Source organism: Lepisosteus oculatus, chromosome 4 (assembly GCF_040954835.1).
Source record: "Lepisosteus oculatus isolate fLepOcu1 chromosome 4, fLepOcu1.hap2, whole genome shotgun sequence".
Classification (NCBI taxonomy): domain Eukaryota; kingdom Metazoa; phylum Chordata; class Actinopteri; order Semionotiformes; family Lepisosteidae; genus Lepisosteus; species Lepisosteus oculatus.
This window is the reverse complement of record NC_090699.1, coordinates 44624268-44644823: the sequence shown is the minus strand read 5'-3', so window position 1 is coordinate 44644823 and position 20556 is coordinate 44624268. Positions and strand designations below refer to the sequence as shown.

The window sequence follows — 20556 nt, the reverse complement described above, 5'->3', positions numbered from 1 at the left end:
TGGATCTGATCTAATGGTGGATTGTACTGTATGTCCTGCTACATTTTGTATTTTGTATTCTTGAGCATTAATTGGTAAAAAGGGAAAGCTGTGAACCATTCACTTCAAGGCACGGCACACTGTCTGATAATGTATAAAACTTGTACCCTTCTGTTATGAAACTAAAGAAGTCTGATTGCTCATATCAGTAACTTGCCTCATTCCTTTTAGTATTGTACAAATTATTCTGGAACTGTTCTGCATTAAAGGAGAATAACATAAACACCTCGCAAAAGATCATATTTTGACATTTATTCTATGGTTGAACATATAATGTCTGACAGATATTTTTAAAAGAAGGATTCCAAATTAGGGTGATGTAAGAGCAAGCAGATGTTATGAATTAGGTGTAACAACAGCTTATCATTGTACAGCAATTTGGTTGGTTGAGGCATCTGTCCATCCAGTCCATCCATTTATCCATTTTCTATCTTCTTTATCAAGTACAGGGTCATGGGGAACTGGAGCCTGTGCTGGAAAGTGAATGGTGGAAGACAGGATAGACCCTGGACAGGTCTCCAGTGCATTGCAATGCACTGAGACACAAACATACACACCAGGGCCAGTTTTCCCAGATGCCATTTTTTATTGTGATCATGAGACCGGGGAAGGAAACCAGAGCATGTACAGGACCATATAAAGGTTATTACATAGACTGGGCCAAATGTGTGCCTGCAAGTGAAGTCTACACATTTGTACATGGGAATAGCACAGTGGCCTGCTGCAGCTGACATTCATTTTGCAGCCTCTTTAAATATGGTTGAAGATTGAGGCAAAACTGAAGAGGAAACATCACACACAGAGAGAACGAATAGGAGATAACATCTGTTGTGAGACTTCCGTGTACTACAGTACATTGGTACAATCAGATATCTGTTATTGCCAGGTACAATAAGTCTTCATGGTAGTTGGTTAAGATCTGTTTCTCGGCTGTGGTGGATAACAGGTTGGGTCCAGAGGTATAAGAAAGGACCCGGAGAGGAGTAGCAGTGGTTAGTTCTTTAGGTTAGTATTAAAGGTAATAAGCCCTTGTCTTTCCCCCTGGTTAGTATGAAGGTGTACTCTAGCTCCCAGGTTGCAGCCATGTTGGCGACCACTAGGTTGTGCAAAATTTTTCCATCAGCCGCTGAGTTTGGTCTGGTAAAGTAGTAGCAGACTGAGTTGTTGCTGTTTCAGGGCACAGGTAAATCTATGGCTTGATTTCCTTGCCAAATGAGATAAGCTGTGTTGGTTTACTCTGCTGCTAGTAGTGGCTAAAGAAGTTCAGGATTAAATTTAGGGTTAAATCACTTTTAGAAGACTTAGTACTTCCTGTACATAAATCACCCTAAGACAGTAGTTCAGTTTTCTAAAACATGTGAAGTTCTCTTGTGAAAGTAATACAGTAAACATGTAAGGGGGAGAAAAATACATTCTAAAAAAGTCAGCAGGATTGCTGTTTTGCATTCCCACCAGTGGAGATATTAAATATGGAACCAAGCCCTTCAGCCATAAGACTTCAAATAAATTTTAATGATGAAACAGATTGAGGCTATTGGTCTTTCTCTGGACAGTAATTTAATGATACTTCTGAGAAAGCGAATTGCTGTGTCAGGCTAGAGCTTGCACCTTGCTTACAGAATCCCTGCAGTAATAGCCCATGGGTTTGGTAGCTGGAGTGTTTTAATTACACTGGACTCAGATCACTCACTATTGCAGCTGTAAGTTGCATTGAAGCGAATTGAGTAAAAATACACAGTATACTACAAAGCAATTGAATCAAAAATTCATTTAAGGAAGGTTTTATGCACAGTGTAAACCTGATGCATGTGCTTTGTTGAAGAATCAGGCTTCCCTTGAAATGTATTTGCTTTTATTTAAAATCTTAAGCACTGATGTTTTGTAGTTTAGTACCTGTCTTACAGGCAGTTCCTATTTATACTTACTGATGTCCCTTAGTGCCCACGGGTCTGGGATACTGTTCTGCAATAGTGACTCTTTCAAAAGAATAATGGCTTCTGGTTTGACATGGCTATTTTCTCCTACCATCTCCAAACATCCCTTGTTCTGCTCTTCCAAGTGCACTCAATTCTTGGAACTGTCACGATCGTCATTCCTCCTCTTAAGGGCGCTGCGACCCTTTCGTATTTTAGTTGATTACTTGCACCTGCCCCCTGTTCTGTCTCCTTATTTAAGCATGGCGCTCTCGCTATTCCTGGCTCAGCATTGGAAGATGGACACCACAAGGCTGGCCTATTCCCCGGGCTCTCAGGCAGCCCAAGGGCAGGCCTTATTCCCTGGCGTTCTGACAGTCTGAGTTCGGGGCTCAGAGCGCCTGGCCTCGTCACTCTGTTTTAACTCCTTGTTCCTGTTCCGGATCCTGTTCCGGATTTTAACCCTGTCTGTCTCGGATGGATCCCCTGGTTCCTGGACTCTGGACTGCGCCCCGGTTTCCCCCTTTGGACTGTCTGGATTGTTTGCATTTCCCACGCCCCCGAGCACTGGATCACCGCCGCTGCCGCCGCCCCCTGTCTGTCAACCAGTCCTAATCCTGCTGTACCTTTTCCTGATGTCCTTCTCCACTTACTTTGGGATTATACCATCTGCATAGGGTCCTGAACTACGCTTCCTTACAGGAACATTAAATCATGACACTTTGATTTGCTTTAGAATTTCCCTTGTATGTACAGGTCAGGTGCTATTTCTAGAGTCAGAGTCTTGATCAGCAGAATGTACAGTGCACTAGGATATTCAGTATTTTGGATGTAAGCTGAATATGGTTGCTAACTTCACTTCTTTTGTGGAACAATACACCGTATACTGTATACTGACCTGTTGTTCATCTTCTATAGATTTTAGTGACGGATTATTTTAATCATAATCAGTTAACGTTAATGGGCTTAACATTCTGTACGGAAATAATTTGGCCACTTAAAGTCTGCTGCTAGTATTATTAACAATGAATCCTAATGTCAAGAGCAGTAGGTATTTTAACTGTATCCTGATATTCAGGAATTTAAACAAAAGAGCAAAATCTGATTAAAACGATGTGCTGTGAAAGGGTGGAAGCCAGCGGTCGTGAGACTGATTGTACGAATGTTCGAAAGAAAGCAAAACTGTTGGCTTTGATTTCATTTAGTTCCTTAGGGCCCAAAGCCATCCCTCAAAAGCCTTGTTTAGATGTGGAATTTAAGTCCCAATTACTCTCACATTTTGGAATAGTTTACTATAATTCACTTTGCAATGGCAATGAGGAGGAGGAATGGAAACTATAGAGCATAATGAGGTTCTGTGCAGTTCAGCTTCCAAAGTAGTGCAGCCAGTAGGAAGCCTAGTTCTACATTTTGTTTTTTTTAAGCTTATCTGAAATATTACTGTAGTGAGTGTCAAATACAAGCCAAGTAGGCTAGGAAGCAGTAAAGAATTGTAAGTACTGGGTAAAATCTGAATTTCCAGTATAAAAAATGAATATTCAATAACAGAGAGTTTGAACTAGCACTGCCCTGAGAAGAGCAACTGATTGGGGAGCTTTTCTCATACTGAGATCCAGACAGGCCGCAGTGTGGATGTGGATTGGTACAGTATAGGTTTTCAGAGGAGCAGGCTTGTAGTTGGTGGAATTTGAGCATTTTCTTTTCTTAATTCACCTTTGAAATTTGTGAACCCACCCTCCTGGCTCTGACTTGTCACAGCTCTGGTTTCTTTCCTCTCCTTCTCCAAGGCTCTGATTTGTGGAGTACAAATAAGTACAACTCCCTATTTTCTCTGTTTCTTCAAGAAGGGCCCTCTCTTATTTATAGCCTTATTTACCAGGTACAAGGGTTACTCTCTGGTCCCTCTTACTGAAGAACCTAGTACTTTAAATAGGTTCTTCGTGTATTTAAATGTATCTACATGTATTTAAATCTCGTAACAGATCTATTTTAGGCACAGCTGTCTACCTACACAGAAAGACACTTCATTATGATCCTGTATTCTGTCTAATCACTGGATCATACTACAGTACTTCTCATTGGGAATCCCCTTTCCTTACAGTAGGATAAATGTTTATACAGTAAATCCCTTAAAGAAATTACAAAATTGACTCTGCGGGGTCTGCAAAGGTGAAACAACATTCCTCTTTGAACCTCCCCAAGCAGATAGTACAGAGGTGACAAACATTGTTTCTGCAGGACACAAATGGCTGTTGTCATGTCAGTTCTCTGATAGCCTGTAGTGCCAGTGTTGTTTAACAGAAGAATTAATCACATGGCCTTTTGCAGGGGTCATGGCAGATTGATTCAGCTAAACCCTCTGCAAGAGTATGGCTGAGGAGAGGATAAAGTATTAAAGAAGGAAATAAAGGCGGACATGGCAGTTCCTTCATACTGTACTTAGGGTCTGAGTACACACATAGAGAATAAATTACTACTCTGAGGCATGTGCTCCAGGGTGGCTCAAAAACTAAAACATTAGTTCCAATGGAGAAAACAGTGAAGTTTAATCATCTCCAGTTTGATGCAGGTCTACGTTACTCACAGGCTGCATCTGGGCTACTTGAGTCAGCATAGATGTCCTGAGCTGACATACATGTGATCTTGCATCTATGTACAGTAAATGACAATTCCTCTTCCATCATTCCTACTAAGATGTAGGCATGTGTTTGCTGGTAGAAGGTCATCAAAGTAATGCAGGTTAGCAGACAATTTCTGATTCAAAACTTGAATGCAAACTGGGATGCAAAATATTAAATAATTAGTGATCACATCCATCTTTCTATTTTCATTTTGCCTTTCCAGGTGAAGTGTGATTTGATTAAAAAATGACTTCACTGAGGAGATGTTTATTTTTAACTCATATTCTTAGGATATTGTGAGACCTAGGGTCACTGAAAGTCTTGCCAGAACCCACCAAATAAAAAAACTAAATCCAATTTCTTATCTTGTTTTGCCTCGATCATTCTTCAATTCTGTGTTGATTTGGTGAACGGTCCATTTAATGAAAATGTATCTGTTTTCATAGCTGCATCATCTTCATCTAGGAGATGCTAACAGTTAGGTAGGAACTTATTTTTCACATTTATGAATCATTTAAAATTAAAATACCACCATGTGATAGTTTGCAAAAGTGCTTGAAGACAACAGAAAGGAACTGATGGTACTTTGGGGAGAGTGGGTGGGGGTGGGGGTGGGGGGGGAAACCTTTAAAGAAATTGTAACACTATCTATTCAGATCACTTAAATACCACAAGCCAGCTGTCGTAACCTCTTCGTGTTCCAGACGGCTGCATTTTTTTTGCCCTTTTTTTGGTCTTTGATTGTACCAGAATACTGTCAGTCCTCAGTGTGCATGACAGGGAAGTAAACGAGAGAGACGGCGGGCTGGCGGATGCTTGTGTGCGACCGGAGAGATTAAGAGGATTAGAGAAGTGCTGCAAGTGATGCAAATTTAATTTGGAAGGAGCATCTTATTAATGATGTGTCTGCAGTAAGACAGTGGGTCAGCCTTGGGAATACAGAAGAGGAGAGCACATCCAGCAAGGAGGCAGCCCTGCTTCCAGACACACCGCTGGGTCGGTGTGTGACCATGTCTGCACGTGTGGTTGCTTGCTCCCGTGACATGGGCATGTCTGCGAGTGAGCCTGTTCTCTGGGGAAAGAGTCGGACAACATCAAATTCACAAAAGGAATTTTAATCTCCAATCTTGGTGTGACTATGGCAGGAATTAAAATGATTATTGATGAGATACTGTAGGTGTTTCAGAGCTGACCCTGTGCCCACATTACTGAAGCTCTGGGGAAGATGGAGAAGAGAAAAGGAGAGAGACTAAAGTCTGGAGGGAAACAGTGAAGTATTGAGAAACTCAATAACTGTGTGAAACTCGTAACTGTCTGATATTTACAAATCCTGCTTTTCAAATAACTTTTGCCTTTTTTTCCCATTGCTTTTGTAGTTCTTTATTTAACTCCAGTAAAGACATTTTTAGCTGCAGATCTGAATCGCACATTCAATTTGTATTATAGCTGTAGAAAGGATTCAAATATCTGTACGCATGATCTAAAAAATTAATGTGAATATTTCAGAATTTCTCTTACATTAGTGACAGCATACCATAATTTCAAATCTTCTGACAGAGATAACCCAAGAAGCACATACTACATTTATACAATTTATACAGTACTGTATGTTACTTTTACGTAAAATCCATCCATCCACTTTCAAGCAACTGGCAGAAAGTGGGGTACAACCTGGCCGGGATGCCAGTCCATCACGGGACACACCCACATATTCACACCAAATTTCTCGGAAGCCAATTACCCTACAGTCCAAGTATGTATCTGGACTGTGGGAGGAAACCCACAGGAACAAGGGGAGAACATAAAAACTCAGTGCAAAGAGACCCCAGAATTGAATCCCCAGCACTGAGAGGTAGGAATGCTAACCACCAAAATGCCCCCCCTTGAATAAACCTATTAGTGAAATATGGAAAGTGTGGGGCTAGGCTTTTGAAAATGAATGAAATCTCTATTCGACCCTTGTTTTGGATAAGGAGAGTGTGAGTGAACTTTATCTGGAGAATGCTTCATGCTTCTGAGTGTGTTGCCATGGCACTGAGAGCAGCCAGGCTGGCCTGGTGAAGCCAGGACTGCCTCTGACCTGGAGGTTGTAATGATGTTTATATGGTGTTGGAGCCCCAGAGAGGAGGAGAGAGAGGGATGGAGAGGGAACTTCCCAGTGCTGCTCATGGTACTGGGTAAATAATTAATGCGCTGCTGCAGACTAGTTGTCTGCTCAAGGCCACAGGGCTGCGCTCTGATCATCTCCCATTACAACCCAGAGCACTTCTCAGGAAGAGTTCCCAGGAGTCTCCCCGTGCTGCAACGTCTGAGCTCCTGCTTTAAGAAGACAGACCAAGCTTCTGTGTAAGCCGTAACAAAACAGGATTGTTCCATATACTTGTGTGATTACACTTACCTTCAAACAAAAATCACAATGTTTGATTTAAACCAATCTAACAATCAGCAATTTGTGGCCTATCTATCAAGTTACTGTATATAAAATATAAAATTCTGAGAGATGACCTCATGTCATCAATTGCAATGTTTTGAACATTTAATATTCTGGACAGGGTCAAGAAATTCTGTGTACAGTATCTTTAAAAGAAATGTCAGAGATTTGTATTGTAAATTAGGAATAAAGTCTGTATACTGTAAAACAGAAAGAATATATTTTAACAGAAGGTCTCACTCACTTTTTCTGTCTTTCCCTGCTGCACTAATGGGGCACAACAGTGATGATGTAAACATTACTGTTGTTCTACTGTTCTCGCTTGCTAAAAACTTAATTAAACCTATATGAGCTCGAAAGATGGCCCCTACATGCTGAGGGTATGGGCTTTCACAGCATGCTCTGGGAATATTGGATGACACTCTTGAGCAGAGCCGCAGAATTATCGTGAATACAGTCAGACCAATCAATAATTCAGTCACTGGGCAGCAGTAGGGTTGCTGGCTTAACCACTCACCTCCTGGAACAGCTAAAATCATCAGAGAATCTGTATTTATCACATGATAGCAGATCGATTTTATTTTGCTTGTCAAGGACATGAATATTGAAAAAGGCCTGTGTATGGATTTTTCAGTTATGGGCCGTCATACAGTATGCTGCATGTGGAAATTTTACAAGTATTTAAAATACATGGAGCACGACACAGGGATAGTTCTGGTCATGAAGCAATGGGCAGATTAGTTCACAATCTATTTTCTTTCGCACTTTTAAATGTGTACTATTGCACTTTTGAACCCAGAGAAAGCTGAGTGAAAGAGACAGCAGTGGTTCTTTCTGTGAAGTAAATGTCGTAAATTCACTACCTGTCAGCCCCAAACACAGAGTGGATTTGTTCAGTTCCATGTTTATTAGCCTGGAATATAAACCAGCTCATGGACATCATCTTCAGGGTCTGTATTATTCAGAACATATGATGCACTGGGCTAAGATTCTTTATCACTTGTACTGTAAGAAAATAAGAAAAATTACATTGTAAATCAGGTGAAGTCATTTGGCCCATCTAGTTTGTTTAATTGATAGTAGGTGATTGAAAAGGGTATTGTGTCTAGCTAATTTTTGAAGGACACTGAAGGACAGTGCTATGTTTGTGTCTTCTCCAGTTTGCGCTTAGTGTGATGTCATACAGTAGCTGCATTTTCCACCAACGTCACCCATTTTAGCATGACGGGGTATCCTATTTAAATGTAAAAATCTTGTTCGTAAGGTCTACATCTCTGTCTTGGTGCCTTATCAAAGTAGAATTGTCTTAACCAATGCAGAATGATAACTTCATTTAAAATTTGGCAAAGTGTGATACAAGTTTATGAAGTGTATTAAGTGTAACTCTGGTGACTTCCTAGAGAACATTTGCTTTTCTGCTTGTGCTGGGGTGTGTGCAGTGAGGTGGCCTGGTTGTTGCATAAAACGGCAGTTTTCTTAGTAAGTTGTATTAGATTTATTAGAACAGCAGTATGTTTCAGCATTCTGGGTTCATTCTTGGTATCTGTCTATGTGGAGTTCACATACAGTACAGTATAATACCGTGTCCATGTGGGGTTTCTATGGGTGCTCTGGCTCCCTTCTACAGTACCTCCCGAACAATTCCTATCTACTGTAGATCTCACAGGCTAGTCTAAATTGATAGGCTGACCTCCTGTCCTGTGAAAGAGCAGCTTCATAGAGGAGCAGGCTCCCTTTCTCCACCAGAATGAGTAGCTAGCCGACAGCGAACGGATGAGCCGTAACCCAGTTTCTGCAGAGCCCCCCTGTCAGTGGGTTTTCATTATACAGTAACTGGGGTCGCAGCTATTGAATTTTAACCTTCAATTGAATGTACACTTGGCTTGGCTAGACCTCTTTTATTGGTTTTCAGATCCAAAAACTTGTTTTCGAGCATCCATCTATTTTCTAACTGCTTTATCCAATTTGGGGTTGTGGGGGAGCTGAAGCCTATCCCAAAAAGCAACAGGAACAAGGCAGGATACTCCCTCCCACCAGTAAAGCACAGGGTAGACAGACAGATACATACACTCACACCAGGGCCATTTTTCCCAGACGTCAATTAACCTTCAGGACCTACAGTATGTCTTTGGATTGTGGGAGGAAACTGGAACAACTGACTTTCAAATTTTTTAAAAAAATGAAATGATAGTTAATTTGAAATCTATGTTTAAAAACTAACAAAGTAATTAGAAGTAAATTATCATTAGAAATCCATGCTTAAGCAAGCCATGGAGAGTGCAGCTGGACCATAACGCAGAGATCTACAGATTCAGCTACTTAGAGTACAAAACAAATTCTATAGATAAAAAAAAAAATGCTTAGAATTGTGGCTTTGCTGTCCTGAATTTTACCTGCCTCCATGTTCTTCATGCTGGGTTTATGGGAGCTAAAACCAAAGTTTGCTAGCTTATCCTGGGGAAGTGGTAAAAGTGGAGCTAGCTTGTAACACAGAATGGCATTCCATTCCATACTACTGCACGCAGAGATGGGTTTTACAAACGAGCAGACTTAATAGATACAGATTCATACTGTGGATGCATGGGCAGCTAGACATGGAGGGACGGGTGGTATTGATGAGGGATGGGTGAAGGATGGCCTGCCGGCTGGTGGATAATGAACTTGTCTGGCAGCCTATTTCTTCGGACCCTGATGGTCGGCCCTTCTGTGCTTAGGGGAGCAGTGGCTGTCAGCTGGAATGCAGAAGCTATAAATAAAGATCAATTCATCCATGTCTCCGATCGTGGGAAACCAGGTGTTGGAAGGGAACAGAATTAATAATGTGAAGGTTTTTGTAATGCCTGAAAAAAAAAAACCCACGATGGACTTTTTTCTTGTCTCTGTGGCTCAGTCTTAAGGCTTTTGGTGTCTGTGGTCTCCCACTGTAGCTGGCTGTATAAGATTTTGGAATATAGAATTCCAGTCGGGATGCTGAAGCTGATATTCTTGCGACTTTCAGGAATTAGCTTAATGTAAACCTAGAATTAATTAATTACTAACTACCAAATCGGCAGGGTGGTTGTTTGATGCTTCTTTTGAAACGTCTCAGGTAAAATATTCATTTTCATATTCAATTCACTGGGGACCTTCATTGACTCACAGCTAAGTTTTGTTTTGTATATTGAATTTAAAATTCAGTTTTTGGCAAATTTTTGCCATACCCGGCTTTTATAAAAAGACATGAAAAGTGCAATTGATTATTAGAGTGAGACACACTTCTTCCCAAAAGCCAAGGTAGTAAATCAAGAAGCAGTATCTTATCTTGTAAGTCACAACTTAGGGAGCCATGGGATTGAATTGTGAGATACCCCACTCACAGGACTCTCCGAAAACGGATCTTTTTACTAACGTTGAGGCTCTCCCTGGCACTCTGAGGCCATGATGCAGAGAAAAAGTCTAGTCAATACAAAAAGATGAGACATACTGTACGTAGATCTCTTAGTCCAGAGATTCTGAGTCTTAACCTTAGTGCAGGAACAGTGGATCAAAACATCAGATGCATGAATTGATGATAAGCACAACCTAACATTAAACACTACCATTCCTCAACTGAAATTACTTTCAGTATTATTGTTGAAAATACTGAGGCAAACATGTGTCTTCCTCTCAATAATCAATTGTTTAAATCTCTGATAGTTGATCACTCTGTGCCGGCTAGGTTCTGAGTTTATTTATAGTGTGTTTATTTTTATGTAAGCCTGAAGCTTTGAATTGCTGGTACTTGCAAAGTGCAGTATGTGCTTCACATAAAAAAATTTGATAGGTTTGAATTTTTGTAATGTATTTTTTTGAAGTTATTCTCAGTAAATTATGTCCTCTTGTTCTCTCTTATTCCTCTTGCAAAAAGTTTTTGTCTTTTTGGCAAGTGTTGAATGTTGCTGTACATTTCATGACACGGAGAAAAATAAAGGCAGATGGGTTTAAAGTCTATACCTGTGAAAATAATAGGTAAAGGCCAAATCTGGAGATACTGTCATGTAGCTGAACTCCAGCAAGTATCAGGGTCCTGTCCTGAAATTTGTTTTGAATTCATATCCATGTCAGAACACAGAATACTGTTCGCATCCACAAACTGTTGTAAATGCAACTACTGTATTCCTGAATATATAAATAATGAAAAGGAAAATCTTATACAGAAATGGATACTTCACTGAGCACAACAAGCAGGCTTTTCAAGTTCAAGTTCAAGTTCAAGTTTGTTGTCATTGTACTCATATACAGTACAGGTATATGATATAACGAAATGTTATTTAGCTAGCTCTCAGACGATAAGTAGTACAAAAAACAACAATACAATTGTATAAGAAAAGAAAGACAGAGACAACAGGCAGTGTGCAAAACAACAACAGGCAGTGTGCAAAACAACAACAGGTAACAGGAAATGTGCAAAACAACATCAGATGTGCAAAATCATACATCAACAGAATGAAATAAAGGACAGAAAATTATGGGGAGTGAGCTTCTTGACATGTGAGGTAGAGGTAGATTTCAATGTGATTTTTGTGATCTGTCGTCAAGCGCCACATTCATTTTTTCCTAACAGATTTATTTTTTTAAAGGGTTCAAGAAGATACAGTAGATGAAAGCCACAAAGAAGCCCAGCAAGCTGTGTAGGAAAGCCAAACTCCTGAAACAAGTGTTTTACAGCTTGCTTGCCTTTGTGGTGTGTATGGCCACTTTCTTGGTCCCACAGTGACCTCTGTGGGATAACACTGGCACGGAAGTTTTTCCTTTTGAGAGTTACTGTAATGCCAGACTAAACAGCCAATCAAGCACCACCTGAATCAGTTTATCTTTAGATAATGTGTCATTTTCAAACTGAAAGCTTCAGAACAGCGCATCGGTAGATTAAGGAAGACTGGAAATCGTAGTCCCTTGAGAACTCACAAGCTGTCAAGATTCTCCTTATTGAAGAGGGAGGCTCGAGTAGCCTGCCCACATCTTGACTGTGTGCTTTATAGCAGATTTGTTTTGCTTGTCTAGACTGCCCTCTTCTGCCTGTAGCCAACACTGCAATGCAGAAATAGTGTCAGAACACAGAGTTTGCTAAGCTTACTGTATATGATTGTTTTTTCCCTTTATTTACAGAATACGCAGCACATACTGTAACAAGGATGCGGCTCATTAATGAAAATAAGAATTATCAAGTCACAAAAAGCCGTAATATAATATTAACAAGTAAAACACTGAACGAAGTCAGGAATTTGCAAAGCAGTGTGGAAGTTTGAAGTTTTGTCTCAATAAATGGAGAGCCTAATTTGTGCACAAAGGCAATGTCTGGATTAGACTGGGGTGAAAAAATGCTCAGGCTTAATTATGTGAGTTTAGTCTGACTGGTCCTGTGATTGAGGTATATATACTGTAGTAAAAATACTGTATTATAGAAAAATGATCAATGCTAATAAAGCTAACAACTGCAAAGAAATAACTTTCCTAATGCACAGGTTGTTGATATTTAAAATGTTTTTAGGTATCTGATGAATTGGAGAAGCTAATACTGAAAATAAGGTATAACTCCACATATGTGTGTAAGATAATGTTATTAAATATGGCACCTGGTTTTGCTCTATATACTGTACAATGGCCTGCAGTTGCTAAAATTGGAAAGTCAAATACATATATCAAACAGTTGAGACATTGGAACACTTGATCCTGTTATTGTGTATAAGCACAGCTCTTAACCAGAAATATCAGAGATGTGACCTTGATCACTGATACCCAATTCTAGTCTAGGAAAACCAGAAAACACTTTTTTTAATTCAACCAGACTTTGTGTTTTTACGATGTATTTTAAACAATTTACGATGTGATTTAAACAAGCAGTATAAACCTTTTATTGTTACAGTATCCGTTACTGTATACTCTTTCCCCAAGACTGGAGTTTGACAACACTATTTGCAAGGTAAAAATAAACACACAAGATGATATATTGGTATGGAGAACAATTCTCTGGTGAAGAATTCTATTAATGAGCTGTTTTTATTATTCTTCAGACTGCACAAAGCTTTCCGTACTGAAGCCACTGTAGCAGAGCACAGGTAGACTCCAGCTTTGTCCAGGGCAGCTGGGAAATATCTTGCCATCTCTGAAATCTCTAGTAAGCCAGATTCTCTCCTGCTGGAGGACATTCCTGGTGCCCAGCTGGGCCTATGTCAGCCTCTCTGGCCAGCACATGCCATCCAAGAGTAAGCAAAGTGCTATGGCCAGAGTTGTGCAGCTCGGCAGTGCTTTGGAAGCCATGTGACTCCCTCCACTTTAGTTCAGACAAAGAATGCAGCTGGATTGGACCAAATAGTGAAGGAACTGAAGCCACTTGACCAAGTGATTAAATAACATTAGAGAGGTGCTAAACAAAATATAGAGGACCTTGAAACAACTCTAATTACAGTAAAGGAGAAATATTTCTACTTGAGGAGAAACACATTTGCTGTTATTTCGATCAATACTGAGAATGGGTGGAGCTGTTCAGTGTTGTTCAGTATTGACCTCATTCCAATCTGAACTGTTGGAGATTCTGTTAGAAGAGTGGGTTCACATTGGGCTACAAGCTGACTTTGTCGCTCATACAGCCTAATGTATCATTATATAGGAGTAGTAGAGAGGTTTGAATAAAGGAGTTTATTGTCAAATGTACACACACGGGAATTCTTATTTACACTGATCTCTTGGAACGTACTGTACACATATAACAGACAACACCACACAATGTAGACAGTGTATTGCAAACATAATAAATAATAACAACAGAATCCATAAATACATAGTAGTATGGGAAAAAAGAAGAATATGGTAGACTGTGCAAAAAGTGTATAGTGCCCATGTGTATTGAGTCTCAGGCATTGCAGTTAGCGGTTGAGGATGCGTACTGCAGTAGGATGGAAGCTGTGTAACGAACAGTTCTTTCCGGACCCTATGCGGACGATACAGTCCGACGGAGTGGGGAAACACTAGGGAAACGTCATGCAGGAAAACGGGGCTGAAGACAGGGGGGCGTGTCCAAGGTGCGCTGGTGCATGGGGGAGGTGTGGCTGAGGCGAACAATCCAAAAGAGAAGTCTTTAGAGTATACAAAAACACATGAGTAAGTCCAAAACCAGGAGATCCATCAGAACAAAGAATTAAAACCACGAAGGCCGGGTCGGAACCGGTGGACGGTGGACGGGGAACGGGAACGGGAACGGGAACGGTTAAAACCTTAACGGGACCAGGCGCTTCCAGGTCCCGGACTCGCACGATATGGAAATCAGATGCAGAGCCCGGATGAGCGTCAGCGCCTGGCTTTTAAGGTGGGCTGGGAATGGGAAACAGGTGCACAGAATAAAATCTTAAGTGAAAGGGCTGGAGCACCCTTAAGGAGGGGGAACTAATATCGTGACAAGCTGGTCTTAAGCCTAGTGGTCCTTGCTCTAATAGTGCGGTGCCACTTGCCAGAGCGCAGGGGGGAGAACAGTTCGTGGCTGGGGTGGTTGGGATCTTGAATGATATATAGAGCTTTATTGCAACAGAAGATGGTGTGAATCTCAGCAATTGAAGTATCTTAATATTTTGACTAGCAAGTGTAAAGTGAATGCGCAGATATTCTAATAAGCATTTGGACACCTCTTGCACCATTACATTTTGCAGACATGTATTTACAGGAGACCCCCAGGGCTGAGGAGGCCTGTTATAGCTGCAATTAAGGGAAAGTGGGGCATGGAGCAAAATGGTTTATTTCACCTCTAAACTAGTATTCTGGGTGCTCAGTCAAAACCAAAACATTTTCAAATAATCTGTACAGAAGAGCGACTATCCCCTAACCTCCTCCATGTAATATTACTCAATGTAACCAATCCTGAGGCAACCTAAGGGATTTAAGAAACAAACAATGAAACTTAAAAAGTTTCCACTTACAGAAGCATAACACTAATCATCTAGCTGCTCAGTGTCATTGCCATTGGCTCTAAGGACAGGCTGAAACATACATACTGTAGTAATCAGGTATGACAAACCGTGATTTTACTCATACAGAAAGAAACAAATATTCACCTTTAATTTGCACATATTGCTCACAGATACAACTACAAGAACTGAAAAAAAGAGGGACAGTCACTTTGTATTTACTGTATAAGATACTGTAGGAAGTTCTGAAGCAGTATGGGTTTTGCTGTTCTTGCAGTCTTAATTCTTTAGATTAAAGCCTTATATGGCTTTACCATGCTTATACTGAACTGCTGATACTGAAACTCCCAACTACATGGATTTTAAAGTACTTTAGACTCAACAATGTTGTGTACCATAGAGTGCCATTTGGCAGCTAATCTATTAAGTCCTGGGTGGCTGAAACAAATGCTTTGTGCTGGACTGGACCTGATGTTCCTGGGAGAATACAGATGAAAGCAGCCCGGGGAGCTGAAACAAGCCTGCCCAGCTGCTAGTGAAAGTCAGAGGGAGGTGCCTAGGGATTCAGCTGCAGCTTGGGCACAGCACCAGCAGGTCTACCCTATAAACACAAGTGTTAACCTATGCACACTGGTTCAGAAAGTGAAGGTGAAGGTGTGCAGATTCCCCTGCTCCGCACTGACTCCACAGGGCATTCACCATTGAAATCCTCTCATGACATAGAGACAGGCTAAAACTACACTAGCAACACTCACAGGTGAGTTAGTGATTGAGCGTGTCGTTTAAGTTTGTTTCTTCCTTTCAATGATTCTGAAAGCTGTTAATTCCAGTTGAGATCAATTGTTGTTGTTTTTTTCCACGCAATTTGCTTTTTTAATGATGACAAAACACAAAGCTGGAGACTTATTTTTCAAGACGTAAGTCTTCTCAGCTTTCTATCCATCTATCAATTTTCTAACTGCTTCCTCCAGTTCTGTTTCGTGGGGGAGCTGGAGGCAATGGACACAAGGAAGGGTACACCCTGGATGGGACACCAGTCCATCAAAGACATGTACACAATCACAGCTAGGGCCAGTTTTCCCATAAGCCAGTTATCCTGCTGGTACTGTATGTTTTTAAACTTATGGGAAGAAACTGGCGTATCCAGAAGAAACCCACACAAACATCGCGAGAACATAGAAAATCCACGCAGATAGCCCCAGAGCAATGCTATCCACTCTATCACTGTACTACCTTTGTCAGCTTTCTGTTCAGCTAAAATTGGATTACATTGACTTTACGGCCTATCACATGCAGACCATGTGATAAATTCTCTTAGGGGTGCGGTGTTTTGAGTGAATCATTTTCAGGTTAGAATAGATGCCTACTGCTCCTTAAAGAATCTCAGGTTGTTCACTGTCCCCCTTGATTACATATAACTGGTTCTCTCTCGCCATCTGCATCTCTGTTGACATGCCCTTGGTTAAGTATTGTGCTAAATTCATCCATCCTTTGTATCAGCTCTCCTTCTAAATGATATTGTAGTTTATCTTGTCCCTGTGAGCTATTACGGATGTTTTAAAACATAACCTGATAGTTCAAATGATGTAGTCTATAACCATTATCATCCATCTCTAACAGATGATTACAGTATATATGAATGTACATCAATAGAGACACCACGTGTTCTAGTGATCTAATGAAAGAAAAAGAATGACTTTTGCATTTTCAGGAGGAAAGCCTTTTTGCTTTTATGGAGCCATTATTTTGTCAAGTGGCAGGTGATTTTGTCAAATGGAAAAATGAATGATTAAAATTAATGTCAGAGGAAAACTCACTTTCTAACCATTACATGCAGTAGGTTTAGAGAATTGGCTATGTACGTAATTTGAAGTAGATGGTAAATTATTTTTACAATGTAATTTGTTTAGGTTTATTTCTGTATTGTATGAAACCCTGTGGAAGGACACGGATCAAATTAAAAATTGTGACTTCTTTGATTATTTTTTAAAAAAATCATAAATTGAACATCTTCACCAATAGGAAATAACATATAGTTTATATACTGTACATTCACCTAAAGTATGCGTGGCTTTGTACAATTTATGGTGCTTGTTTAAAGCTGTTTTATATTTAATGCTTTGCTCTCCATGTACAATAGTGTACAGGTACATTGCTGGGAATCCTTATTGTCCCTTTATAAATTAATTTTTAACAAGGACCTTCTCCTTTCTTTAATCAAGCCCGTAGTTTCCTGTGCAGGGCTGTGGGATTGTCTCGGCCATGGAATTCTTGGTCATTAAGCTGAAATTCAGCGCTCACCCAGCCAGGAAACTGACAGCCCCCTGGTCAGTCCTCACACATGCTTCCCAACCCCCCATTTCCTCCCTGACAACAGTGTCAAGGCTGCTTTGACAATTTCCACTGGGCCAAGCAGCATGTGAGCCCAATTCATGGGCACTGATTTTCCTTGACATGTGTAAACTGATGTAAGTGTGATTAAATATTCCAGAGGATGTAGGTCTCACTCTAGGCAGGTAGTTCCAATAGACCTTGTTGGAAGCTGCCTGGATGTTTCTCAGAGTGGCTCAGCTTCCCCAGACTGAGGTGGTGCACAGGGAACAGACAGTTTCACAGTGGTCTACGGAGAGGACGTGTCACATCTGTCAGCACCACTGCAGCTGCACGCCTTTCTCCTGGCCTCTCTCTCTCCCTCTCCTGGCGCCCCAATGTTTCCAGAAAATGCACTGAAAGTGACCCAATTAAAAAGAGAGAAAAAAGGGAAAGGAGGGGGTGGGGGAGAAGGGGAATAAAAATAAATCGGAAATTGAGCAAAAGAGAGAGAGAACAAAGTGACCACTTTTCAATGAGAAGGTTTTCCATCGTGAAGTGAAAGGGGGAACCACGGAAGAGGGCTCTCGTTAACTTGGGATTATCGGACAATCGATGCCAGCAGACTCTCCATTTCAAGAGGGGCCTTGCCTTGTCCAGGGGGAGGGTCATTTTAAGATCATCTGCCTCTGGGGTCAACGCACCTGTCAAGCGGTTCCCATTCATCTGGAATATGTCATTTATTCAAGGCTGTGCCGTTTAAAGAGAGAGGGAGCAGAGAGAAGAGGCCAGAGCCGGTGGAGGAGAGTTCTCCTGAATGATCGGCCACGGGAACTCTAGCGTGTCTGGAGCAGTGGGGAAGAACAGTAGGGCATGGCCCTGGGGCATGAGTGAGTGAGAACTGAGAACTCGAAGTGTAGATACCCCCTCCCCCAGCGGTCCCAGGCAGTTTCTGTTTTGGAGGGGCAGGTGCCTGATCCACAGATTTATTGCCACTGCCCCCCATTAAAAGATGCATTTCTTCCGGGAAGAGTGGGAGATGGAAGGTTTGCAAACAGTGGGAATCCTATTGGTCGTCTGCAGCTCGTTAAAACTGCTGCACTTCTTGGGTTTGATTGACTTCTCAAGCAGAGGTAAGGAAAACAAAGTACTTGCTGAACTCATATACTGTAAGTATTCCCCCAGACTGGGGCACATACAGTATGGTCCTGTTTGGCCTGGATATTGTGATTGGATCAGATCAGGTTCTGTTAGTAAGCCAGGTTTATACATTTCTTGTTTTACTGTATACACTGCAGGGCTCTGTCATACTGTATATTCACTGATTGCACAGTAGATATTTGACCTTGCATTTTGCCATGAGTTCAATTAAAGCAAAGATAAAGGGGATCCTTATTACTTGTGCGTTCTCACTAAAGGAAATCTGAAAGCTTTTTGTGTTTTCCCTTTGGTGTACCATAGACATTGCAGCTGTCGTCTATGGAAACTGTTTTTTAATGCCCAAGTCAGAGCACAGAGTGTAGAATAAAAAAAAAGAAATACATTGGAAAAGACTTTTGTAAAAATACTGCATTTTTTAATAAAACAAACAAAGGGTCAGGTTGAAAGGGAACAGCTTTGCTCTTTCCTCTAAGATGTGATTTGAAGTTTCTGTGATGTGTGAGAGAGTCTGGTCTTGAAGGAGCAGTGTAAAGAGAAGGTTGTGACATTGCGATAGGGAGTTTTGTGATATAACCTCCTTGTGAAGTCAGTGCATACAGAGTAGTAGGCAGGGGTGGAAAGTCATGCAGGAGACTACTTGAAACCTTGTTCAGCAGTCCTTGGTGTGTATGACAGTGTGTGGAACAGGTGTTAAAAACAAAAGTAGAGAGTTTTGAGTGTTTCTCTGCAGCCTGCATGTGGTGTGTGTGAGCTAGTGGAGTGAACCAGGCAGATAAATATTGATTTTGTTGTGTGTTGATATTGATGTGTTGAAAAGGGGAAAGCAATGTGTAGATGTATACATTGTGAGTTTTAGTTATTTCTGAAATTTCCCTGGAAAAACACTCAGTCTATTTATTTAGTCTTTATGAACTGTACCCCCGTTGAACTACGGTATTAAACTGTATATCAGACTGTTGTGCGTGCATTTTTACAAGTGCAGAAAAGTGGTTTCTTGGTGGCACATAAAGGTTAAGCTGAGTATTCTCTCGACTCTACATCTTCTGTTTATGAAACAAAACGCAGCAAAAGTGCAGTTTTAGAAAAACCTTCACCCCTGTTGTTAGCTGAAAGAAAGGCTGAGCAATTTTATTCAGGGCAGAAATTAAGAGGTTAAAAAACATTAAAACCCATGGTGTTATTCTCAGATCTGGCCATCTGCTCTTCGCTTTTAGTATGTCTGGGGAACTGAGGTTTGCTCAGAGCCCCTCCCTCATCCCCTCTTCCAGTGTACTGCACAGGACTGGCAGCTGCCAACATCTGGACTCTAGCCCCAGAAAGGAACCCTGGTTTAGGTGCCAGGCCTCTGTGACAAGCCAGCAGCAGAGAGAAAGCCTGTTAACAGCAGTGCTACTCTGGCAAACTGGGAGGAGAGGAAAAAATAGGAGATTCCACTATGGTGAAAAATCAGTAAATATTAGAAATTACGTCATGTCATTTGCCAAACCGTTTTGTACTATACGGTGTTGCGGGAAGCCGGAGCCTACCCAGCAAGCAGGGTACACCCTGGAGGGCGCCAGTCCATCGCAGGGCAAGTGCAAGCCAATCATACATGGGGACAATTTGGAGGCCAAGGTAAAAGCCAAGGGGGGAAATTTGGCCCCGACACCGGGATAACGACCTACTCTTGTCGAGAATGCAATATTAGTATAGTATATTAGAAAAAAGTAGTAAATACAGTATTAGTATTGAAGTAGTACAAGTTAGAGCTGAAGTGCCCACCATGATGCATTAGTACCAGTTCACACACGTCCCTCTAAAGTACTGTAGGTGTAGTAGCACAAAATGTTCAGAAGAAAAGATAGTTGTGCTTTATTTTTAGGTAATTCTTGCAAATATTGTAACCCTTGAAGTTACAATATGTACAAAACTCACACTACTTTCCATGTAGTTTAAATTAAGATTACAAATGTGCATTTTACAAATTATAAAATAGTTAACTAATATTAGTGTGCACTTGCAGGGGCCAATCGGCTCCTTGTGTCAAAGTAATTTGTGAACCTGAGCCAAATTAAGTTTGCCAAAGTAAAGGGAGTGAATACAGTACTTCTGCAATCAGAATATTTTAGTTGAACTGAATGCTCTTGTTGCTTTGAATGTTTTGTTTAAATTGAACTTTTTTTTTT

At 40.9% G+C, this 20556-nt stretch overlaps 1 protein-coding gene across 8 annotated transcripts in view; it reads left to right on the top strand.

The window, feature by feature from the left end:
• Positions 1–20556, top strand: part of LOC102695197 (A-type potassium channel modulatory protein KCNIP2) — a 251957-nt gene that overhangs the window by 204763 nt on the left and 26638 nt on the right. Inside the window, exon 1 of one of the 8 annotated variants that reach the window (XM_015347823.2) lies at positions 18192–18363. The exons of the other annotated variants lie outside the window; for them this stretch is intronic. Within the exon in view, the coding sequence (XP_015203309.1) occupies positions 18243–18363 (121 nt within the window). The 5' untranslated portion in view covers positions 18192–18242. Of the gene's footprint in view, positions 1–18191; positions 18364–20556 lie in introns of those variants that run through there. 8 annotated transcript variants of the gene reach the window in all.